The sequence below is a fragment of the Chiloscyllium punctatum genome, chromosome 2, assembly GCF_047496795.1.
Source record: "Chiloscyllium punctatum isolate Juve2018m chromosome 2, sChiPun1.3, whole genome shotgun sequence".
NCBI classification, from domain to species: Eukaryota; Metazoa; Chordata; class Chondrichthyes; order Orectolobiformes; family Hemiscylliidae; genus Chiloscyllium; species Chiloscyllium punctatum.
The window spans coordinates 10,871,287-10,897,597 of NC_092740.1; the positions used below are offsets into that span (position 1 = coordinate 10,871,287).

At 42.7% G+C, this 26,311-nt stretch overlaps 1 protein-coding gene across 3 annotated transcripts in view; it reads right to left on the reverse strand.

The window, feature by feature from the left end:
- The window catches only part of LOC140494207 (polymeric immunoglobulin receptor-like), an 89,935-nt gene that overhangs the window by 49,294 nt on the left and 14,330 nt on the right, over positions 1 to 26,311 (reverse strand). For all 3 annotated transcript variants that reach the window (XM_072593391.1, XM_072593383.1, XM_072593375.1), the window contains 2 exons: positions 18,006 to 18,353; positions 4,647 to 5,033 (listed from right to left, as the gene is read on the reverse strand). In XM_072593391.1, the coding sequence (XP_072449492.1) occupies positions 4,647 to 5,033; positions 18,006 to 18,353 (735 nt within the window). The remainder of the gene's footprint in view (positions 1 to 4,646; positions 5,034 to 18,005; positions 18,354 to 26,311) is intronic.

Below are 26,311 nucleotides of genomic sequence, written 5' to 3' on the forward strand. Positions count from 1 at the left end.
CTGACTTGGTTCCTTCTTTATATTTCTGAACCACTGTCTATACATTTCTGGCACCAATTCATAAGCACTCAAAATAGCATGTTTGACATCATCATAATTAGATTAGATTAGATTACTTACAGTGTGGAAACAGGCCCTTCGGCCCAACAAGTCCACACTGCCCCGCCGAAGCGTAACCCACCCATATCCCTACATCTACATCTACGCCTTACCTAACACTACGGGCAATTTAGCATGGCCAATTCACCTGATCTGCACATATTTGGACTGTGGGAGGAAACCGGAGCACCCGGAGGAAACCCACGCAGACACGGGGAGAACGTGCAAACTCCACACAGTCAGTCACCTGAGGCGGGAATTGAACCCGGGTCTCCAGCGCTGTGAGGCAGCAGTGCTAACCACTGTGCCACCGTGCCGCCCACTGACCCTTCTTGACCCCTCATCTGACAGCACTGCAAATACCTCACGAGCTCTGCCGACCAGCTTATTCCGAACTAGCATTACACAGAGATTCCCTGACCACTCCCTATGCCGAGCCAAATTGCCTAATGAAATAAAAAAGGCTTCAACATCTTTCTCATCAAAATGTAGCAGAGCTTTGACGTATTTGTATATATCACGACCTTCACTCTTCATCTCCTTCCTGTTAACTTGGCTTTCCTGATGAATTCACAACTTCCGAAGTTCAAATTCTCTCTCTCTTTCTCTTTTTCTTACTTCGCTTTCTCTTTGCTCTGCTAACAACATTCTCTCTCTTTCTTTTTCACTCTCTCTCTCTTCCTTTTTCCTTTCTCTTTCTTCTCTCATTCTCTCTCCCTTTCTTCTCTTTTTCTCTCTCTCTGTCTCTTTCCCTCCATTTATTCTATCTCTCTCTCTTCTTTTCATCTCTCATGGCTCTTCTTTCCTTTTCTTTATCTTGTAATTCCATTTTCCTCTGTTGTAAACTAAATTTTTCTAACTCTCCTGCACCTCTCTGTTTCTCTGACACACCAAAGTGCTTGACTAACTCCCTTACAATTTCAGCTTTCCCATGTCCCTGGTTAGATCCAATTCGAAGGGAGATTTAAACAATCCTTTGATAAGCACATGGATGATGATGGGATAGTGTAGGGGGATGAACTGAGAATAGTTCACAGGTCGGCACAACATCGAGGGCCGAAGGGCCTGTTCTGTGTTGTATTGTTCTATGTTTTTTGTTCTATGTTCTAACCTCAATGCTAATTCTAAAAGTATGGTCTTCTGCTGTCTTTCTAAACTTTCTTGGCAAATTTGGAACCATTTTCAAACCACAGAATGTCTTCCGCATTTTTAAGAGACATTTCTCTCACTTTTGATTTAACCAACCACAAATAACTGAAAATAAATCAATTCTCTCACCTGCATTTTCTTTAAAAACCTCGGACACTAATCGGCAAGTGTTTAAATCTGCTGGGATCTTTTGTAACCAAATCTTTCCAAATCTCAGACTGGATCTGTCTAAACCCGTCCAAATCGCAGATGAGCCCCCAAACTGTAACGACATGGTGGTGAACCCCTCTGCTAATTAAACCAAACACCCAGAAAAGCTCACCTCACATCGTAATCTGTTAAAGTCTGAGTGAGAGAGAACTCCCAAATTCCACTCCTTAAACAAAAAAATCAAATTATTCTTTAACTCTCAAAGTGAACATTAAACAACAACTATTTCCAACTCTAAGCTTCCTTTCCCTTAACTGATTTCACACACACACACACACACACACACACAATTTTTCACACTCACAACCCCCACCCCAGACAGACACACTCACACACAGACAGACAAAAACCCACATGCACACATATATTTTGTGGGGTGAAATTGGACTTGCAGAGTCACATTGCACTTTGCTCAAAGACTGCATACATTCATGTAGAACTCTGAGCTCAAAAACTGCATGAATTTATGTAAAACTCTGTTATCTCACTTTTTAGATTAGAAACAATCTAAACATCAGGTCATAGACAGAGAACACAGGGACTAACACCTTCAACATATTGTCTAGCTATCACCATTGTTAACAGCTAACCCGAGAATGCCCTTTAAATAAAAGGTTTTGTGATTTACACATGAAAGAAGTGAAACTATCACCGTATTCTAACAGATGAAAGGCTTAACAGACAATCAATTCTTCAATGTATAATTTCAGTTACATCACACGGCAAATTTTTGCTATAAATTCTGTGTTACGATCGAGCCCTCCACAATCACCTGATAAAGGAGTGTTGCTCCGAAAGCTAGTGTGCTTTCAATTAAACCTGTTGGAGTATAACCTGGTGTTGTGTGATTTTTAACTTTCTCTTAACTGCTTACTATCTGCCTCCAACTCTATAGCAATATACTGTTCCCATAACCACCTTTATTAAAATTACATCAGCTTCATTACAAAACCACAGAATGGCTGCTATTGTCAGTGTGTTTCTTCATTCAGCTAAAGATCTCCTGGGTCGACTTCTGTCTTTCACTGCAAAGATATTTCATATGAAGAAGGTCCCTTTGATTGAGAGTGTTTTGTACAGCAGTCTTTCAATGGCAGTTACTCTCTGTCTAACTTTCAAAATATCTCCTTTTTTTTAATATCCCAAACATCAGATTGTCTCATTAGTTTGAGGTTGGCAAAAACAATAAATTCTAACTCGATTGGGTTTTAGTATTCTGGTATCTCGTTTGCAGTGAAATGTTACATATTTTCAATTTGGCCAATTAAACTTCTGGAAGCTGTCAGTGACTGAATTGAATTGAAATGAATTGAATTGAATCAAATCGAATAGAATTGAATCGAATTAAATCGAATTGAATTGAATTTATTGTCACACATGCCAAGGCACAGCAAAAAGCTTTGTCTTGTGAGCAGTACAGGCAGATCACAGAGTTAAATAGCATAGATAGTAAATAATAGGTAAACAACGGAAAAAGCAAAAAGACAGGTACAGGCGAATGTGCCTGTTGTTAACATCAAGGCTGTATTTGAGCGAGTGTAGCATCAAGGAACCTGAGCAAAACTGAATCCAGTGGGAAGCCGAGGGGGGAAACCTCCATGGGTTTCAGTCAGACCTGGCACAGAGGAAGCTGGTTGTTGTTCTTGGAGATCAGTCATCTCAGCTCCAGAGCACATCTCTGCAGGAGTTCCTCAGGTTAGTGTGTCCTTGGTCTAACCATCTTTAGCTGCATCATCAATGACCCTCCCTCCACCATAAGGTCAGAAGTGGGGATGGTTGTTCACTGATGAACATGGGATACAGGAGAACATCTCCACCTACAAGCTTCCCTCCAAGACACTCACCATCCTGACTTGGGAATATTTCATCATTCCTTCAGTGTCACTGGAACAAAGCCTTGGAAATCCTTTCCCAACCGTATCGTGAATGTCTCTGCAGCTGAGGGAATACAGCAGTTCAAGAAGGCAGCTCACCATTCCTTCTCCAGGGCTGGCCAATAAAGGCTGACTGTGCATGGGACACCCACATCCCCTTGGACAATGAAAAGATAGTTCCAAGTCAGGATGGCCTGTATCCGATGTCATTGTTCACTGAGCTCTTCAAGGTCCCTACTTTGGAAGGTGCTGGTGGAGGAAATGTTGCTGTCTTGCTGCAGTGCATTTTATAGTTATTTTTATTCCCACAACGATGTTAGGGTGGGATTTCCAGGACTTTGACCCAGTAATAATGACAGAGCAATGATATATTTTCCTGCACTGTTCCAGGCAAGTGGGAAGTATTTCATCACACTCCTGACTGGCCAATAGGCTTTGGAGTCAGGAGGTGTGTAAATTCATAGGATTCTTAGCCTGTGACCTGCTCTTGCAGCCACAGTTTCATTTGCACTCCTGGGTTCACTCCTTATCCACAACTGAGGGGCAGTTAAGAGTCAAACACATAACTGTGGGTATGGAGTCACATGTAGGTCAGATCGGGTAAGGATAGCAGATTTCCCTCCCAAAAGGACATGATTAACCCAGATTCTTTTTTAATGGTGACGATTACACAGTCATTATTAGACTAGTTTTCAGTTCTAGATATTTTCAAATTCAAATTTCACAATCTGCCACAATCCCCAGGACATTAGCCTCTGGCAAGGACAGCTCCCCCCATTTTCTCCTCAGCCAATAGAGGTGGAGGATAGCAACAGTGAGGTTCTCAGCTCATGTGAGCTGAGGGTTCCTTCACCCTGAGAAGAGCTCATCCAATGAGGGTTCAGGAGGTGCCAGGTCTCTCTTGTCCTCACCCAATGCTGATAAAACTGCACACTCATTGGAGGGGATCTTGGAGCTTGGATTGTCAGTGATGTTTTATCTGTTCCCCATCCCAGAGCAATGAAGCCAGTTTGAACGTGATAATGACTGAGTGTAACTGTGGGAGGTTTCAAAGATGGTGATGGAATGGTCTCTAAATCCCAGTCATGTCTCTCTCTCTCTCTCTCTTTCTCTCATTCTCCCTCTTTGTCTCTTTCTCTCTCTCTCTCTCTCTCCCTCTTTGTGCCTCTCTGTCTCTGTCCTTCTCACTGCCTCCTGCCTGAGACCAACTGGAAGAGCCCATGAGAAGGAACCAACCCAAGAGCTCCCAGACCAGGTGGAGCCTGTCCCCATTGAGCTGTCAGGGCAGTAACACATCAGAACATTATTCCTCACCTTCCACTTTCAGGCGTGTTCCTTTTCCAGATCCAAACTTGTCAATATTGAGCTCCACACGACACCGATAGGAATCAGCATCCTCCCGGCTCAGTCCCTCCATCATTATTGAGGCATCTTTGTTGCTGAGGTTCCCCACGAATCTGAATCGATTCCCACCGTCCCGCTGTATCACATTCTCACACAGCTCACCCTGGGAATGGTCTGGACCAGGATATGTACACTTAAAGATTAAAGCCCGTGATTTCCCCTTGTACCATAAGATGGAGCCGGTGAGTGTGAGGTTAGTGTCAGGGTGGGTGAAGCTGCAGGGTAAGACAGCGGAGCCTCCTTCCTCAGCCCTCACTCTATCCGCGATTGTCATTGACCAACCATTAGCAGAATCTGCTGTGAGGAGAGAGAGAGAGAGAGGATATGAACACAGCACAGATACTAGACCGTGAGGTAAAATTGAATCTGTTATTCAATGAGAAAAGATATAATATGATACAATTGTGGTTTCTGAACAGACTAGTGACAGTGTGGAATGAGCTCTGGGCTGGATACAACACAGGTCTTCAGGTGGTTTGTAAACATCCTGAGGTTAGACTGTGGGGGGTTGTTGCTGTTGGTTGAAGAGAGGGTTTGGTACCTGAGAGTTTTCTGAACTCTCCATTGTTCCAGGAGACCCAGAGTGATCTGAAGAGCAGGACTCAGGACCCTCTCTGCAGAACCTTTTCTACTTCCCATCACTTTCTACTCTATTACCCAGCCAGCCTTCAGCAACCTGGCTCATTCATCAGTCATAGCAGAGGGATGGGGGATGCTGTGGGGGTCGGGGGGGGGGGGGGGCCATGGGTGGGGGTGGAGGTGGATACAGAGAGACATGAAGATGGAAAAAAAGTAAACTGAAGTAAAAAAGTAAACTCATCATTGTGCGAGAGAACTCCTGTCTCGTTAAAGGAAGTTATGACTGGTAATGATTTAACCTGAGGGTCACTCTGCCTCAGACAAGGGGCAAAGTTGAGAAGATTGGAACTTCATGGTCACCTCAGACAATATGGGAATTAAACATCCCTTGTTGGCACCACTCCACATCACAGACCAACTGTCCAGCCAACTGAGCTAACTGACGTTGAGAAGCTAATCCAAGTAAATCCAGAAGGCAGTGTGAATATCGTCAAGTGAGGGCATAAGGGAGTGTGGCATGGCTGGATGGCATTTACTTGTGAGTAAGGCAGACGAGCTGAGGGTGTAGATTAATGAGTGGGGATGAGATATTGTTGTTATCACAGAGACATGGTTGAGGGTGTGACAGGATTGACAGCACAATGTTCTGGGCTATCGAACTGTGAGATGAGGCATGTAGGGGTAGGGGGAATGTCAAAGAGGAGGGGGTGTTGCAACATTGATGAAGGAGTTAATCACTGACATAAGATGGATGATATCTTAGAATGTTCCTCAAATTAGGTCACATGGTACAATGTAAAAACAATCCCCCATCACGACACTCTGTCTCTTACCATCAAGCAAATTTTGTATCCAACTGGCATTCTCTCCCTGAATCCCATGCCACCTAACTTCACTAATTAGTCCACCATGTGGAACTTTGACAACAGCTTTACATAAGTTCATGTAAACAATATCTCCCCCTCTGCCCTCACTCGTCTTTTGGTAACATTTTCAAAAAGCTCAGTCAAGTTTGTGACACATGATTTTCCCTGCACAAAACCACTTTTATGTTTTTCAAGACCTCCAACACTTCCTCTTCAGTAAAGTGAGTTGCTTTCACGACATTAATATTTATTTGCCCGAGTTCCCTTGCGTCAATTTCTTTCTCCACAATAAAAACTGGTGCAAAATATTTGACAATAGACAATAGACAATAGACAATAGGTGCAGGAGTAGGCCATTCTGCCCTTCGAGCCTGCACCACCATTCAATATGATCATGACTGATCATTCCTAATCAGTATCCTCTTCCTGCCTTATCTACATAATCCTTGATTCCACTATCTTTGAGAGGTCTATCCAACTCTTTCTTAAATGAATCCAGAGACTGGGCCTCCACTGCCCTCTGGGGGAAAGCATTCCACAGAGTCACCACTCTCTGGGTGAAGAAGTTTCTCCTCATCTCTGTCCTAAATGGTCTACCCCGTATTTTTAAGCTGTGTCCTCTGGTTCGGCACTCACCTATCAGCGGAAACATGTTTCCTGCTGCCAGAGTGTCCAATCCTTTCATAAGTTTATATGTCTCAATCAGATCCCCTCTCAATCTTCTAAACTCAAGGGTATACAAGCCCAATCGCTTCAGTCTTTCCGTGTAAGGTAATCCCGCCATTCCAGGAATTGACCTCGTGAACCTACGCTGCACTCCCTCAATAGCCAGAATGTCTTTCCTCAAATTTGGAGACCAGAACTGCACACAGTACTCCAGGTGTGGTCTCACCAGGGCCCTGTACAGCTGCAGAAGAACCTCTTTGCTTCTATACTCAATCCCTCTTGTTATGAAGGACAGCATGCTATTAGCCTCCTTCACTACCTGCTGTACCTGCATGCTTGCCTTCATTGACTGGTGTACAAGAACACCCAGATCTCTCTGTCCTGCCCCTTTACCTAAATTGATTCCATTGAGGTAGTAATCTGTCTTCCTGTTCTTGCCACCAAAGTGAATAACCATACAATTATGGTAAAAACAATGACAGCAGATGCTGGAAACCAGATTCTGGATTAGTGGTGCAGGAAGAGCACAGCAGTTCAGGCAGCATCCAAGGAGCTTCGAAACCGACGTTTCGGGCAAAAGCCCTTCATCAGCAATTATTCCTGATGAAGGGCTTTTGCCTGAAATGTCGATTTCTAAGCCCCTTGGATGCAGCCTGAACTGCTGTGCTCTTCCATCACCACTAATCCAGAACCATACATTTTTCCACATTAAACTGCATCTGCCATCATCTGCCCACTCCCCTAACTTGTCTAGGTCACCCTGTAATCTCCTAACATCCTCATCACATTTCACCCTGCCACCCAGCTTTATATCATCAGCAAATTTGCTAATGTTATTGCTGATACCATCTTCTAAATCATTAACATATATTGTAAAAAGCTGCGGTCCCAGCACAGATCCCTGCAGTACCCCACTGGTCATTGCCTGCCATTCTGAAATGGAGCCGTTAATCACTACTCTTTGTTTCCTATCAGCCAACCAATTTTCAATCCAATCTAGTACTTTGCCCCCAATACCATGCGCCCTAATTTTACTCACTAACCTCCTATGTTGGACTTTATTAAAAGCATTCTGAAAGTCCCGTTACACTACATCTACTGGATCTCCCTCATCCATCTTCAGAGTTACATCCTCAAAAAATTCAAGAAGGTTAGTCAAGCAAGATTTCTCCTTCATAAATCCATGCTGACTCTGTCCTCTCCTGTTATTACTATCCAGATGTGCCGTAATTTCATCCTTTATAATAGACTCCAGCATCTTTCCCACCACTGAGGACAGACTAACTGGTCTATAATTTCCTGCTTTCTCTCTCCCATCTTTCTTAAAAAGTGGTATAACATTCGCCACCCTCCAATCTTTAGATTAGATTAGATTAGATTAGATTACTTACAGTGTGGAAACAGGCCCTTCGGCCCAACAAGTCCACACCGCCCCGCCGAAGCGTAACCCACCCATACCCCTACATCTACATCTACCCCTTACCTAACACTACGGGCAATTTAGCATGGCCAAATTCACCTGACCTGCACATCTTTGTGACTGTGGGAGGAAACCGGAGCACCCGGAGGAAACCCACGCAGGCACGGGGAGAACGTGCAAACTCCACACAGTCAGTCGCCTGAGGCGGGAATTGAACCCGGGTCTCCGGCGCTGTGAGGCAGCAGTGCTAACCACTGTGCCACCGTGCCGCCCACAGGAACCGACCTCAAATCTATCGAACTCTGGAAAATAATCACCAAAGCATCCACGATTTCCCGAGCCACCTCCTTCTGTACCCTGGGATGTAGACCATCAGGCCCCCGAGACTTATCAACCTTCAGACCTAACAGTCTCTCCAACACCAAATCCCGGCAAATATAAATTCCCTTAAGTTCAGGTCCTTCAGCCACTGTTACCTCAGGGAGGTGCTTGTGTCTTCCCCAGTGAATACAGATCTGAAGTACCCATTTAATTCTTCTGCCATTTCTTTGTTCCCCGTAATATATTCCCCTGTTTCTGTCTTCAAGGGCCCAATTTTAGTCCTGAACATTTTTTTGCCTTGCACATACCTAAAAAATCTTTTACTATCCTCCTTTATATTATTGGCCAGTTTACCTTCATACCTCATTTTTCCCCTGCGTATTTCCTTCTTAGTAATCCTCTGTTGATCTTTAAAAGCTTCCCAATCGTCAGTTTTCCAACTTATCTTTGCTATGTTATACATTTTCTCTTTTAACTTTATATGTTTTTTCACTTCCCTCGTCAGCTACGGCCGCCCATGCCTCCTCCTGGGATCTTTCTTCCTTTTAGGAATGAACTGATCCTGCAACTTCTGTATTATACACAGAAATATCCACCATTGTTCCTCCACGGTCATCCCTGCAAAGGTATTGCACCATTGAACTTTGGCCAGCTCCTCCCTCATAGCTCCATAGTTCCCTTTATTCAACAGAAGTCCTGTCACTTCCGACTGTCACTTCTGACTGGGAAGCTTTTAAAGAACAACGGAGGAGACAAAGGTTAATCCAGGATATTTAGCATGAATTTGTTTAGGATATCTCCCCCCTCTCCTCTGGTTCTACACATAGATGACCTCATTGATCTTGAAGAGGCCCAATTCCCTCCATGGTTGCTCTCTGGTTTCTAATGACTTTCTAGAATATCTTTGGCTTATCCTCAGCCTTATCTGCTGAGGTTTTCTGATGTCCACTTTTTGCCCTCCTGATATCCCTCATAAGAATGCCCCGATAGCCCTTACACTCTTCAAAATATTCACTTGATCCCAGTTGTCTACACCTAATACATGACTCTTCATATTCTTAACCAGAGCCTCAATATATTTACTCATCCATTGTTCCCTCATCTTACTAGCCTTACCCTTCACTCTAACAGGAGCACAGTATCTCTGAACCCTTGTTATTTCACTTGCCAATCATCCCTTTACCTGTTACCCTATTGTTCAAGGGTGGTAGTGATAAACCAGGAGAGTACAAGCCAGTGAGGCCAACATCAATGGTGGGGAAAATATTGGAAACAATTCTGAGGGACAGAATGAATCATTACTTGGAGAGACAAAGGTTAATCCAGGATATTTAGCATGAATTTGTAAAGGAATTTGATTGAATTGGATTTGATGGAATTTTAGAGGAGGTGACGAGGTATGAAGATGAGAATAATACAGTTGATGTCGTCAACATTGACTTCAGTAAGCTTCACTTAAGGATGTCTCACTCAACTGAATCTCAGCATTTTCACCAGATAGGATTCTCTCTGTCTCTCTATGAAATGCATTAACATAAACCAACTCATTTACTCTTTCTCTCCCTCTTCCTTTGAGTACTGAAACAGCTTCAGACTTATTTTCAATGCTGCTGATCTGGAGATTTTTTTACAACTCTCAACCTGGAGACTTTCGGAATTTTTTTAAAACAACTATTCTTCCAACTTCTGTTCTTCTGAACTCAGCTGACTGGTGGTACTCAAAAATCTGTTTGTATCGACTGTAAAACTCACCTTGGTAAATATTCAGCAATGAATGCTCCAGGTCACCTATCTCCAGGACACTTTCTCAGTGTCTTTACTTCAATGTTCCAGATCACATTCTGACCCTTTGTTTCAAATGAACAAGTCACTTTCACAGAACTGAAACCTAAAATCTCTTTTCACTCCACTTTTGAACCCACATTCTGAATGAACAATAATATTTTATAAACTGCCATCCCACTGTGCCCTCTAGTTCTTGATCCCTTCATGAGTGGGTACAGTCTCTCTCTATCTACACTATCCTGACCCTTCATGAGTGGGTACGGTCTCTCTCTCTATCTACACTATCCTGACCCTTCATGAGTGGGTACAGTCTCTCTCTATCTACACTATCCTGAGCCTTCATGAGTGGGTACAGTCTCTCTATTGACACTATCCTGACCCTTCATGAGTTTGAACATCTCAATCAAATCTTCCCTCAGCCTTCCCTTTGGCCCAAATCCATTCTGACCTCAGTTATTCTGATGTCTCCAATTGTGAAATTCAAGGGGAAACATTCTATCCACTCTATCTAAAGATTGCATGAATTGAAATATCTCTGTTCAATTATCCTTTTGTTATGTTCTTCTCTTTGATGCAAAAATAACAGGCACACACAGGGTCAGTGTGTGTGAAACAATAATGTGTGTTTTTATGTGAAGGGAATATTTTGATTGACTGGGATGTGATGTTTATTGTCAATCTGACTTCGATTTTGCTGCTTCAGACTGTCTAACAAGTCATGGGGCTGACCCATCATATGCTGATGAAGTAGGTAATGATTGACAGCAGTTTAAGGTGTATGTTGTCACAACATCTCCTATGTAATAAAGTGTTATAATTGACTCCCAACCTTCTCTTAAAGGGCCATCCAGTGAATTAGGATCCATTAATGATGACAATCACTGGTAGAGTCCTGAGTAGGCTGAAGGCAAAATGTGACTTGAAGTGGGGACACTCCCCACTGCACCACAACAATGTCCTACATATTGAACAGGACATAAGCTCAATGTCAAGATCACTTCGCTCACCAAGACCAGAATACTGACTCCCCGTGACAACCCAGCAATCCTCCCTCCCTTACGGCCCGATAGGTTACAGTGCTGAAGCCAGAGGCAGCTAAACCCAACGGCATTGGAAAAGCTTCAAAAAAAGATTGACATGAATTGTACGAGGTTGGAGTGGTTTACTAGGAGATTCCATGAGGGAAGATTATTGCTACAAAACCACATATTGAAGCAATGAAGAAAGACAGGAACAAGGTCATTGCTCAGTATTGTACTGAAAAGTGAAGATTCTGTGTGGTTCACTCAAGACAAGTGACTGCCATTACTAGGGGGTGCAATAGCAGAGTTGTCTTATCAGGAGGCTATAAATCTAGAGATCCAGGTCATTTTCTGGGGTAATGGAGTTCAAAGCCTTCCAGAGTAGAGTTTCATTTTATTTTAAATCTGGAATTAAGAATCTCATGATGACCATAAACTCTCGGGAAGGAAATTTGTTATTCTTACCTGGTTGGTTCACATTGATTAACGATGGAAAAAGAAACATTGCTATCAGCTATTCAACACTTTGAAATTTATGTCTGATATGGAATTAATGAGACAACAGTTTTTGCTAATTATAATCTGCTTATCTTGTAGAAAAGCTTGAAGATTAGACTTCAGGTTATACAGATGGAGCTTAGACCTGCAGATGGAGAGGTGCCAGAAGACAGGAGGAAAGCCAATGTGGTACCATGATTCAAGAAGTGAGCAAGGGATTAACCAGGTATCTACAGGCCAGTCAGTCAAACCTCAGTGGTAGGGAAACTATGGAAGCAATTCTGAGGGGCAGAATTCATCTACACTTAAGAGATGGAGATGGATCAAAGGCAGACAGAATGGTTTTGTTCAGGGTAGCGAGGCAGAAGATGGGATACGATAGGCTGTTTAGCCTGACCTCGGTTATTTGAAAGATTTTACAGAAATCATGGGACCTAGTGCTGTTCCTCACACAGCCCCTGACCCAACCTCCAGGACCCACACTCACTTCCACTGACCTGACACAGTGAACACCCTTCTTCAATACTGATGTACTGTCAATCCCTGTCCTGGAGGCCTGACCAAGGAAGGATGGCAGAGACAAAAACAGAAATCGCGGGAAAAACTCAGCAGGTACAGTGAAATCTCTGCAGAGAAAGTCGAGTTAATGTTTTGGGTCCAGTGACACTTCTTCAGAAATAAAATGATCAAAAACAGTGGACCGAGAGGAGTGTGGATCTTGCAGCTGCTCCTGAGATTCAGATTTATTTCCAGGTTTACTTTCAGATTTCTTACGTTTATTAAATTTCAGTCAGAAAAGCTTTTTATTTGATTCATTTTTAGCTCTTTTCTCGTCAAAAAAGCAAAAGAAGCAAAACAAACTGACACAAATTTTTATGAAATGGAGTTTTCTCAATGGAAGTTTTGGACAGGCCCACATGTGGACTGTTCAGTCTTTTTCCACTATGAAATTATGAGAGAGATGTTTTTAAACTCACTGAAGCAATTCTTTTTTAAATTGCTGAGGAATGTTTTGTTTCAAACCAAGTTGTGTTTACACACCTCTTGGACAGGCTGACACGTGGGATTTTATTTTTAATCAGAACATTGATAGCTGGGGCTGGACCACTTGTGCTTAATATTAACTCTTTGGATAAAGAAAGGTTTATCTTTGGAGAAAGAAAGGTAGTTTATTTTAGAGATAATATGCTATTGTAAGTTGCTTCTTTTTAGACTTAATGACATTGCAGGCATACAAGAGACACAGAGTTAGATGGCCAGTACATTTCGAGAGGTGATAACACAGCAGGATCAGTCAGATAGAAGGATGACTGTCAGGAAAGGTAAGAAGGTAGTTCAGAAATCTCTCGTACTGTTGAAAGGATAATCTCTCAGAGGAAATTAGAAGGGACAGTCAAATCTTGGGCTGTAAGAATGAATCTTATGTTTGGAGGGGTATGACAAATTTAAAAGAATAATTATTGTAGGTGATTCTCCTGTCAAGGGCACAGACAGGAGGTTCTGCAGCAGTGAGCATGAATCTAGGATATTATACTGTTTTCTTGGTGCTAGGATTAAGGACATTGCAAAATGTTTGACACATACTGTTAAAGGGAAGAGTGAGATACTGGAAATTTTTGTACAAATTGATGGGAATGACATAGTTAGGGAAAGAATAAAGGCTTTACAAAGTGAATATCAGAGGTTAGGGAGAAGATTTAAAAACTAGACCCTCAAAAGTAGTAATCTCTAATTTACTCCCAGGGCCAAGTTCAGATGAGGGAACAAAAGGATAAAGGAGACAAATCAATGGCAGAAGAGGTGGAATAATGTTCAGGGATTCAGATTCTTGGATCACTGCGATCTCTTCTGAGTCAGAAAAGACCATTCACAAAGGGCGGTTTCAACTGTACTGCTTTCGGGAACAACAGGTAAATAAAGAGATTGAGGTTCCAGTCAGGGATAAAAAAGAATCATATACTAAATATAAACAACTGGGTCCAAATGTATCTCTTGCTCTGTATAATGAGTGTCAGGCCATTCATAAGAGGGAGATCAGGAAGTCAAAGAAAGGATATGGGATAACCTCGGCAAATAAGGTTAAGGATAATCCAAAGGGATCGTGTAAGTACATTAAGACCAAGACAGCAACAAGAGATAGAGTGTAAGTCTCCTTAAAAATCAAAGAGATTGCCTTTGTGTTTTAGATTCCCTACAATGTGGGCGGCACGGTGGCACAGTGTTTAGCACTGCTGCCTCACAGCGCCAGAGACCCAGGTTCAATTCTATGCCTCAGGCGACTGTCTGTGTGGAGTTTGCACATTCTCCCCGTGTCTGCGTGGGTCTCCTCCGGGTGCTCCGGTTTCCTCCCACAGTCCACAAAATGTGCACATTTGGTGAATTGGCTAAGCTAAAATTGACCGTAGTGTTAGGTGAAGGGTTAAATGGACAGGCCCTTTGGACCAACAAGTCCACACCGACCTGCCGAAGTGCAACCCACCCAGACTCATTTCCACTGACTAATGCACCTCACACTATGGGCAACGTAGCATGGCCAATTCACCGAACCTGCACATCTTTGGACTGTGGGAGGAAACCCTCACCACACAGGGAGAACATGCAAACTCCAGCTGCCTGAGTCTGGAATTGAACTCAAGTCCCTGGTGCCACTGCTAACCACTGAGCCATCATGCCACCCCTCAGGAGATGGGAGAGACATCAAATGAATATTTTGTGTCAGTTTTTACTGTGGACAAAGAAGTGGAGGCAAGAGAACTCTGAGAAATAAACATTGATTTTTTGAAAACAGCTTGTAATACAGAAGAGGAATTGTTAGAGGTATTTGAAAATATAAATATATATCTCTGAGACGTGATCTACTCAATCCCAGGACATTGTCAGAAGTGAAGAGAAAATTGCTGGGCCCCCTGCAGGAACATTTGTATCGTCCATAAATAACAGTCAGGTGCTGAATGACTGGAGAGTGGCTCATGTTCAAGAAGGAATGTCAGGAGAAGCCTGGGAACTTCAGACCTGGGAGTCTGACTTCGGTGGTGAGTAAGTTGTTCTGAAAGTTTGGATTTATATGCATTTGGAGAGGCAAGGAATGATTTGGGATAGTCAGCATGGTTTTGTGCAAGGGATATCGTGTCTCACAAACTTGATGGAGTTTTTTGAAGAAGTAAACAAGAAAATTGATGAGGGCAGAGGGGTTAACATTGTTTACTTAGACTTTGGTAAATCCTTTGACAAGGCTCCGCATGGTAGACTAATTAGTGAAGTTGGATCCCATGGGATTCAGGGTGAGCTTGGCAAGTGGATGCACAATTGGCTGAAAGGCAAAAGACAGAGAGTGACGGTGGAGGGAGGGTTTTGATCTGGAGGCCTGTGCCCAGCAGGGTTCCACGGGGATCAGTGCTGGGCCCACTTTTGTCACTCACTTATATGAACAATTTCGATGAGACTATAAAAAGCATGTTTTGCAAGTTTGTGGTTGACACCAAAATTGATAGAATGTTGAACAGTGAAGAAGGTTATCTTAGAATACGAAAAAATCTTAATCAAATGGGTCAATGGGCTGAAGAGTGACAGATGGAGTTTAAGATAAGTGTGAGGTGTTGCACTTTGGGAAAACAAACAAAGGGAAGACTTACACAATTAAAAGTAGGGCCTTGGGTAGTGCTGAAGAACAGAGACCGAGGGATTCAGGTACAGAATTCTTCCAAATTTGCATCATCTATATATGCGGTGGTTCAGCACACTTGCCTTCATTGCTCAGACCTTTGATAATCGGAGTTGGGATGTTATATTCAGGTTGGACAGGATGCTGGTGAGGCCTCTATTGTGTCCAGTTCTGGTCACCTTGTTATTGCAACGATATCATTTAGCTGGAGAAGAGATTTACCAGGATGTTGCAAATAAAGCAGGCCTTGAGTTATCGGAAGAGTCTGGAGCGACAAGGACATTTCTCACTGGAGCGTACAAGGTTGAGAGGTGACCTTATCAAGATCGTTAAAGCATGAGGAATAAAGATAAGGTGAATGGCAGGTGTCTTTTTGCTCAGGTGGGAGATTTCAAGACTGAGGCATATCTTTAAGGTGAGAGGAGAAAGATTTTAAAAAGACATAAGGAAGGAGGCTGAGGGGTGACCTTATAGAGGGTTACAAAATTACGAGAGGCATGGAGAGGATAAATAGGCAAAATCTTTTCCCTGAGGTCGGAGAGTCCAGAACTAGAGGGCATAGGTTTAGGGTGAGAGGGGAAAGATATAAAACAGACCGAAGGGGCAACTTTTTCACGCAGAGGGTGGTATGTGTATGGAATGAGCTGCCGGAGGGTGTGGTGGAGGCTGGTACAATTACAACATTTAAGCGGCATTTGGATGGGTATATGAATAGGAAGGGTTTGGAGGGATATGGGCTGGGTGCTGGCAGGTGGAACGAGATTGGGTTGGGATATCTCTATGACTCTATGCCTGTAAGGGGCAGTTTTTATTTTACACGGAGAGTGGTTTATGTGGAATGAACTTCCAGAGGAATTGGTGGATGTGGGGACAGTTACAACGTTTAAAAGGCATTTAGATAATTTCATGAAAAAGAAATGTTTGGGGGGATATGTACAAAGCGCAGGCAGGTGGGACTACTTTAGTTAGGGATTATGGTCAGCATGGACTCGTTGAACTGAAGGGTCTGCTCCTGTGCTGTATGATTCTATAACTGATTATAGCTGGGAAAAGGTTGGTATAGAGGCTGAAGATGGGGAGGGGAGTGAGGGGGCAGGAGTAAACACTCAGTGGAAACAGACCCCAGACAGAGAGAAAAGCAATTGGACAGACAAACAAAAGGGGAAAGGTCAGCCTGGGAGAATGAACAGCTGCTGATGGAGACCATTCGTCACTGACAATGGATTGTTTTGGTAGTAGCCCATGTGATGACAAGGCCTGGTGTGTGGGGGTTGGGGGAAGGAGGTAGGAGAAGGTGCTGAGGCCCTAAAATTATTCACCTCAATATTGAGTCCAGAAGGTCACTGGGTCCCCAAAAAGTGGTGTGTGGAAATGGCAGGCAACTGGATGCTGAGAATCATTTTTTTGTGGGCAGAACATTTCTGTTCTGCAAAGTAATCACCCAGTCAGTGTTTTGTTTTCCCAATACAGAGTTAGAAGTGGACTGTGCAGAGTTGGTGGATTATGAGCAGCCCTGAGTCTGTGTGAGGTGGTGCTGATGGAGAGAGAGGGCTCAAGATTGTGCATATGGCAACACATGACACTGAGTGTAAATGGCAGATTTCATTCTCTAAATCAAGTTGCCATATTATTACCAGACCATGGGCTGCTTTATCTTGAGAGAGAGAGAGAGAGAGAGAGAGAGAGAGACAACTGGTGGTGGTTTAACCTGAGGGCCACCACACCTCAGTGAGGGGAGAGTTGAGAAGGAGGGTCCTTCATGGTCACCTGAGCCAATGTGGGGATTGAACCCACACTGTTGGCATCACACTGCTTTGGAAACCAACCGTCCAGCTAATTTCACCAAAACCCAGATTCCCTAAAGTGTATGATTGAATCAGATCGGCTTTTCCAAATCTCAACAATGGTCACATGCAACCATTAGGTTAGCTTTTTTTTAAAATTCCATTGGTGAATGCAGGGCTAGGATAGGTCCCACGTGGCTGGGATGCCTCACACAGTCAGATGGACACTGGGGGAATGTACTTGCATTGATGGAACTATTCCTGATGAAGGTTGGAACCAAGAGGGACACATTAGTCTGTAGCACCTTCCTGTTCAAGGAGATGGGTCATTTGGAGATTGAACTAAATATTCTGAGTGTGTCAATGTCTTTCAATACTGACATCAGAAGCGCCTAAAAAATATCAGCACATCATAGTACATTAAATATTGAAAAAAATTAAATTTGAATCCCAAAGTTAAAATACTACAGATGCTGGACATTTTAAATAAACATCAAAATGCTGCAAACACTCAGCAGGGCAGACAATACTGATGGGGAGAAACAGGGTTAATGTTTAAGTTCCATGTCCTTTCAGCAGAAAGTCAAATCACAAAACATTCACAGAATCTGTTCCACTCTCATTGTGCACCTTCTACAGGCTGAAGAATGTGTGAACGGTTTCTTACCATGTACCTGCAGCCGTGTCTCTTTCTGGATCAGATACAAAAGATTGTGTTTTGACCTGTATTCCACCAGACACAGGTAAGTGTGATTGTCCCTCACACTCAGCTGGTTTATCCTGATTGAGGCGTTTCCCTCCCATAGGTTCCCGATGAGCTCGTACCGATTTCCACCGTGTCCAGTTGTCCAAGTTCCCTGTGATTGGGCTGGAAATGTAACGATGTGTTGGTAGGGCTCCTTCCTCATCCAGGTAACAGTTGTCAGGGTGTGGGAGTCCCAGCTCCTGAAGATACAGGGTAAAGTAACTGAATCTCCCTCTGTCCCACTCACCACTGAGACGTCTCCCTGAACATCTGAGGAAAGGACAAACATCAGAATGGTTGAGGTCAGTGTGCATAAGGTCTTATTTCAATATGTAACATTCCTTTCAACTTCACAATAAAATGAACAATTAAAGACTCCACTCATATCTCGAACAGGTCTGTGCTGGACATTCCCCAAGAAGAGTCACCCTGATCAAAATGTCTCCTCGCCACTCAATTTGAAAACCTTGATTACAAGATTGAAAATCAGATACCACCAGGTTATTGTCCGACAGGTTTAATTTGAAGCACTAGCTTTCGGAGCGCTGCTCCTTCATCAGGTGATTGTGGAGTATAAGATTGTAAGACACAGAAATTATAGCAAATGTTTACAGTGTGATGTAACTGAAATTATATGTTGAAAAAGACCAGGATAGTTTGTTAAGTCTCTCGTCTGTCAGAGTGACCATGTTGGTTTCAGTTCTTTTAGATATAAATCACAATTTTCTTTTAAAAATTACATTCTCAAGTGAACTTTAACAATTGGTGTCTGTCAGCCCAGATAATGTGTGTCAGCCCAGATAATGTCTGTCAGCCCAGATAATGTATTGAAGGTGTGAGCTCCCCTGGGTGATACTGTCTGTGCCACAATGTTTAGACTGATTCTAATCTAAAAATTGACTTTATAGAAACTTACATGGATTCATGCAGTTTTTTGAGCAAAGTATGATGAAACTCTGAAAGTACAAATTCACCCCACAAACGTATATGTGTGTGTGTGTGTGTGTGTGTTGGGGGGTGGCTGTGAGTGTCTGTGAAAGAGTGTGCGCATGTGTGTGAGTATGAGTATAAAGGGATATAAGTCTGTAAGACGGGGCATGTGTGATTGTGGGAGTGTATTTGTGAGCTTACGAAAGAGCATCTGCGTCCGTGCATGTGTGTGTGTGTGTGTATGTCTGTGTGTGCAGGACCTCTGACAGTGGAGGTGGGGGGGAGCAGTTCTGTCTGTTGATTGTTGTCCGGTGCCCATCCATCCGTTGCTGTAGCCTCTGCTTGCTCTCACCAATGTAGCATGCCACAGGGCATCCTTGCCTGCAGCGAATGGGATAGACAACGTTGGCTGAGTTGCATGAGTACCTGCCACATACAGCAGTCTGGGACATTCAACCTTGGACTTTCAGGTGACCATCCTCCAAGGCGGACTTCGGGACAGGCAGCAACAAAAAGTGGCCGAGCAGAGGCTCTTGGCCAAGTTCGGTACCCATGGGGATGGCCTCAACCAGGATCTTGGGTTCATGTCACACTACAGATGACCCCATCTCGCTACACACACACACACACACACAGACACACACACACTCACACTCACACACACACACATATACACACAGACACACACACACACACACACACATACACACAGACACACACACACATATACACACAGACACACACACATACACACAGACAGACACAGACACACACACACACACACACACACACATATACACACAGACAGACACAGACACACACACACACACACACACACACACACTCCTACGGACGCACACACTGATGCAGACCCTCACTCATATGCTCACACATACACTGCTGCACTCACACATGCCCCTCTCACAGACTTTATACTTACACTCACATACAGGCACACACTCCTCACAGACATTCACAACCACCCCCTCCCCCCTTCCCCACCCCCGCCCCACACACACACATGCACACACACACGCACATGCACATATAAGTTTGTGGGGGTGAATTTGTACTTGCAGAGTTACATTTTACTTTGCTCAAAAATCTATGTAAGATTCTCGAACTTCATTTTTTTAGATTAGACTCAGTCTAAACATTGTGGCACAGACAGTATCACCCAGGGGAGCTCACACCTTCAATACATTATCTGGGCTGACAGACACCAATTGTTAAAGTTCAATTGTGAATGTAAGTTTTAAAAAAATGTTTTGTGATCTACATAGAAAAGAATTGAAGCCAACATGGTCATTCTAATGGATGAGAGACTTAACAAACTATCCAAATCTTTTTCAATATATAATTTCAGTTACATCACACTATAAACCTTTGCTATAAATTCTGTGAGTTACAATCTTATACTTCACAACCACCTGATGAAGGAGTAGTGCTCCAAAAGCTAGTGCTTCCAGATAAACCTGTTGGACTATAACCTGGTGTTGTGTGATTTTTAACTTTGTACACCCCAGTCCAACACCAGCATCTCCAAACCTTGGTTACAAGATATTTCCATGATGTGGAGATGCCAGCGTTGCAGTGAGGTGGACAAAGTCAGAAGTCACACTACACCAGGACTTCACCTGATTCAGGAGCAGTACTCTGAACCTTGTTATTTCAAATAAACCTGTTGGACTATAAGCTGGTGCCGTGTGACTGCTGAATGTACTTACATATCGGATCCATTGAACCCTCCTGAATTCAGTCATGCAGAACCCTCCACCCATTGCTCAAAGTTAATTTTCTTTAAATGAGGTCAAGGATTTTACAGCCTTCCCCCTCACTCTGTCCAGCAAACACATTCAAAGTATTGACCACACTCTGTGTGAAGGAGAACCCCCTGGTGTCATTCCTAATGTAACCATTCACCAGCTCCAACCTGTGACATTTGAAATGAGCACAGGGTAATTTAAACTCAGAGTCCAGATTAAACTTTTCTTCATTAAGTAAGATATTTGGGTGCAGGAGGAGGGGGATAATCAGCCATGTGGTTTTTTGCTTCATCAACTTAAAAGAGGAGCTGAGAGATTAAATGTTTCCTCATTTCAATTTACAGAGAAAATCCGTTATTTTGCAATTGTTCCCCTGTTTGACTTCTGTTCACAAGAACAAATATCCTCTCAGAATCTGTCTTGTCAAACTCCTCAGCATCTTGAGGAAGGGTCACTCTGCCTGAAACATTAACTCTGATTTCTCTCCACAGGTGCTGCCAGACCTGCTGAGCTTTTCTGACAATTTCCATTTTTGTTTCTGATTTGCAGCATCTGCAGCTTTGTTTTTGGTTTTTCCTCAGGATGTTCTTTGTTTCATTAATTTCTACTTTTGTTTTATTCCATCATGGGTATCGCTGGCCCAGATGATGTACATGTATTGTCCATCCTGATTGCCCAGGTGAAGCTGCTGTTCTGAGACGGCGGTGAAGCCTTCTGCTAATTAAACCAAACACCCAGAAAAGCTCACCTCGCATTGCCATCTGTTAAAGTATGAGGAACAGAGAACTCCCAAAATTCACTTTTATATTAAAAATCAATTTATTCTTTAACTCTCAAAGTGAACATTAAACAACAACTATTTCCAGCTCTTAGCCTCCTTTCGCTAAACTGCTTGTTATCTGTCTTCAACTCTATAACAATCTACTGTTCCAAGAACGACCCGTATTAAAGTTAGATCAGCTTCAATACAAGACCGCACAGTGGCTGTTATTATTGGTGTGTTTCTTCTTTCAGCTCAAGATCTCCCTGAGTTGTCTTCTGTCTTTCACTGTAAAGATGTTTCATATGAGAAAGGTACCTTTGATAGAGAATGATTTGAATCGCAGTTTCTCAATGGCAGTTACTCTCTGTCTAACTTTCAAAATGTCTGCTTTTTTTATCCCCCAAACATCAGGTGGTTTCATTGTTTTGAAGTTGGCAAAAACAATAAATTCAAGCTCGATTGGGTTTTAGTATCCTGGGGCATAATTTAAACTGATTGGTTAGATTTAAATTATGGTCAAAGCAACTCGTATCTAGTTTACAGCTAAATGTTACATATTTTCAATTTTCCAGTACACTCTGAGACTGCTCGTCAGTCACGTGACAGGTGCCTGCATGTTCTCAGTGCAGAACAGGTTTCACAAACGCTTAAAGGTACAGTACACACCTTCAACTTCATAACAAAATCCCCCCCAAAGCATAAAAAGAACCATCATAATGAAAAGATGTCTCCATTTTTTGCCTAATTCGTAACCCAGTGACAATGAAATGCATAGGATATTAATTTAAGTTCATATTAATTTCCGCACACATATGTATAATATTGTTATCTGTTCAACCTTATTTAAAATTTCTCCATTAAATTTGCGATAATGTTTTACGGCCAGTACCAAACTCAATAATTCCTTTTCGATGGTCGAATATTTTTCTCTGGTGGGTGTTGGGTTTCTTTGAAAAGTAACCAACTGGCTATTCAATTCCATCATCATCTTCCTGTAGCAGTACAGCCTCAAGACCAATATCATGAGCATCGATTGCAACTTTGATTGCAACATTTGGTGCAGCTAAAATTGGTGCCACGGTTAATACAACTCTTACATTGTCAAGTGCCTCCAGGCATTGTTCCATCCACCGAAATGTTGTGATCTTCTTCAGGAAATCCATGAGTGAAGTCACTACCCTGCTGACATTTGGAACAAACTCCCAGTAGAATCCACTTAGTCCCCAAAACCAAAGCACTTCTTTCTTTGAGGTTGTTTGTGGAAATTCCTCGATGGTCTTTGTCTTTGCATTCCTGAGGGTCAACATTTCATGCCCGATGTATTGTCCCAATAATGTCTCCTCTGCCTTCACAAATTGTGTTTTCTTTAATTTTATTACCGCTTTGCTTCTCTTAATCATTCAAAGAGCTGTGTGCCAACTGTACCATGTGATCTTTCCATGACTCACTAAAGATCACTGCATCATCCAGATGTACTGCACAGTTTGTTAACACAGCCACACCTCTGTTCACGAGCCTTTTAAATGTGGCTGGTGTGTTCTTCATTCCAAAGGGCAGGACATTGAATTGACATAACCCATTTGGGGTGACAAACACAGAAATTTATTTCACTTTCTCTGATAAAGGGATGACAATGCCCAAACAGTAAGTCCAACTTTGTGATGTAAGGGGCTTGTCCAAAGTTTTCTGTACAGTCCTCCAATTTTAGTATTGATCTGAGTTTGATTTTGTAACTGCCTTAACCTTTCAATGGTCCAAGCAAAATTGTTGAATCCCGTCAGGTTTGGCAACTAACATGATCATCGAACTCCACTTGCTTTGACTCAGTTCGATGATAGCTGCATTGCGCATTGCATCCACTTCCTTCTGGACCTGTGTGGCATTGAAAGGATTAAGCCTGTAGGTGTGTTGTTTTATTGGAACAGCATTCCCTACTTCTACCTCATGCACAAGAGGATCAGGCCTCTCCATCTTATTCCTGCATATGTCCTTGTACTGCTGCAACAATCAGTTCAACTGGTTCTTTGTTCCTGGGACAGATTGTTCACTAACCTATCCCACTCCTCAAGGACTTCTTCATTGTTTAATGTATTTTCAGGCAATCAAACTGCACAGCATGAGATTTGATTCCTCACTCTGTGGGCCAGTAACTAACACTGTTCCTCCAGTTCCCCCTCTCTCTATTATAATAATGTTTCAACATATTCCCATGACATACCCAATATAGTTTTTTCCTGTCCAGCATCTTTACCAGATAGTTTACCTGACTCAACTTTTTTCTCAATTTGTCAGGGACCACAGAACCTGACTTTGAAAGGATATCCTGCCATTGGTAACAATACTAACACGTCATCCCCACGGGAAAATGTCTGAATTCCGGAGTTTTTATCTGCCACCTGCTTCAATCTACACTGCACCCTCTTTCAGTGCTGTTTAGCTAACTCACCTGCCTGATTTGATCTCTCTCTCACCTCTGATACACAATCCAAGGGTGTGACCTCCGACTTTTGATTTAAACAACCACAAATAACTGAAAATAAATCAATTCTCTCACCTACATTTTCTTTAAAAATCTTGGACACTAATCGGCAAGTGTTTAAATCTGCTGGGATCTTTTGTACCCAAATCTTTTCAAATCTCAGACTGGATCTGTCTAAACCCGTCCAAATCGCAGATGAGCCCCCAAACTGAAACTTTAACTGCGACTTCAACCAAACACCCAGAAAAGCTCTTCTCACATCGTAATCTGTTAACGTCTGAGTGATAGAGAACTCCCAAATTCCAATACTTAAACAAAAAAATCAAATTATTCTTTAACTCTCAAAGTGAACATTAAACAACAACTATTTCCAACTCTAAGCTTCCTTTCCCTTAGTTGCTTGCTTTCTGCCTCCAACTCAATAACAATATACTGTTCCAATAACCACCTGTATTAAAATTACATCAGCTTCATTACAAAACCACACAGTGGCTGTCATTGTCAGTGTGTTTCTTCTTTCAGCTAAAGATCACCTGGGTCGACTTCTGTCTTTCACTTCAAAGATGTTTCATATGAAGAAGGTCCCTTTGATTGAGAGTGTTTTGTACAGCAGTTTTTCAATGGCAGTTACTCTCTGTCTAACTTTCAACATATCTGCTTTTTTTTTATATACCCCAAACATCAGATTGTCTCATTAGTTTGATGTTGGCAAAAACAATAAATTCAAACTCGATTGGGTTTTAATATTCGGGGGGATAATTTAATCTGATTGTTTAGATTCAAATCATGCTCAAAACAACTGAGGTATCTCGTTTGCAGTGAAATGTTACATATTTTCAATTTGGCCAATTAAACTGCTGGAAGCTGTCGGTGACTGAATTGAATTGAATTGAATCGAATCGAATAGAATTGAATCGAATCGAATTGAATTGAATTTATTGTCACATGTACCGAGGCACGGCAAAAAGCTTTGTCTTGTGAGCAGTACAGGCAGATCACAGAGTTAAGTAGCATAGATAGTAAATAATAGGTAAACAACGGAAAAAACAAAAAGACAGGTACAGGCGAATGTGCCTGTTGTTAACATCAAGGCTGTATTTGAGCGAGTGTAGCATCAAGGAACCTGAGCAAAACTGAATCCAGGTGGAAGCTGAGGGGGGAAACCTCCATGGGTTTCAGTCAGACCTGGCACAGAGGAAGCTGGTTGTTGTTCTTGGAGATCAGTCATCTCAGCTCCAGAGCACATCTCTGCAGGAGTTCCTCAGGTTAGTGTGTCCTTGGTCTAACCATCTTTAGCTGCATCGTCAATGACCCTCCCTCCACCATAAGGTCAGAATGGGGATGGTTGTTCACTGATGAACATGGGATACAGGAGAACATCTCCACCTACAAGCTTCCCTCCAAGACACTCACCACCCTGATGGGAATATTTCATCATTCCTTCAGTGTCACTGGGACAAAGCCTTGGAAATCCTTGACCAACCGTATCGTGAATGTCTCTGCAGCTGAGGGAATACAGCAGTTCAAGAAGGCAGCTCACCATTCCTTCTCCAGGGCTGGCCAATAAAGGCTGACTGTGCATGGGACACCCACATCCCCTTGGACAATGAAAAGATAGTTCCAAGTCAGGATGGCCTGTATCTGATGTCATTGTTCACTGAGCTCTTCAAGGTCCCTACTTTGGAAGGTGCTGGTGGAGGAAATGTTGCTGTCTTGCTGCAGTGCATTTTATAGTTATTTTTATTCCTACAATGATGTTAGGGTGGGATTTCCAGGACTTTGACCCAGTAATAATGACAGAGCAGTGATATATTTTCCTGCACTGTTCCAGGCAAGTGGGAAGTATTTCATCACACTCCTGACTGGCCAATAGGCTTTGGAGTCAGGAGGTGTGTAAATTCATAGGATTCTTAGCCTGTGACCTGCTCTTGCAGCCACAGTTTCATTTGCACTCCTGGGTTCACTCCTTATCCACAACTGAGGGGCAGTTAAGTGTCAAACATAAAACTGTGGGTATGGAGTCACATGTAGGTCAGATTGGATAAGGATAGCAGATTTCCCTTCGAAAAGGACATGATTAACCCAGATTCTTTTTGAATGGTGACGATTACACAGTCATTATTAGACTAGTTTTCAGTTCTAGATATTTTCAAATTCAAATTTCACAATCTGCCACAATCCCCAGGACATTAGCCTCTGGCAAGGACAGCTCCCCCCATTTTCTCCTCAGCCAATAGAGGTGGAGGATAGCAACAGTGAGGTTCTCAGCTCATGTGAGCTGAGGGTTCCT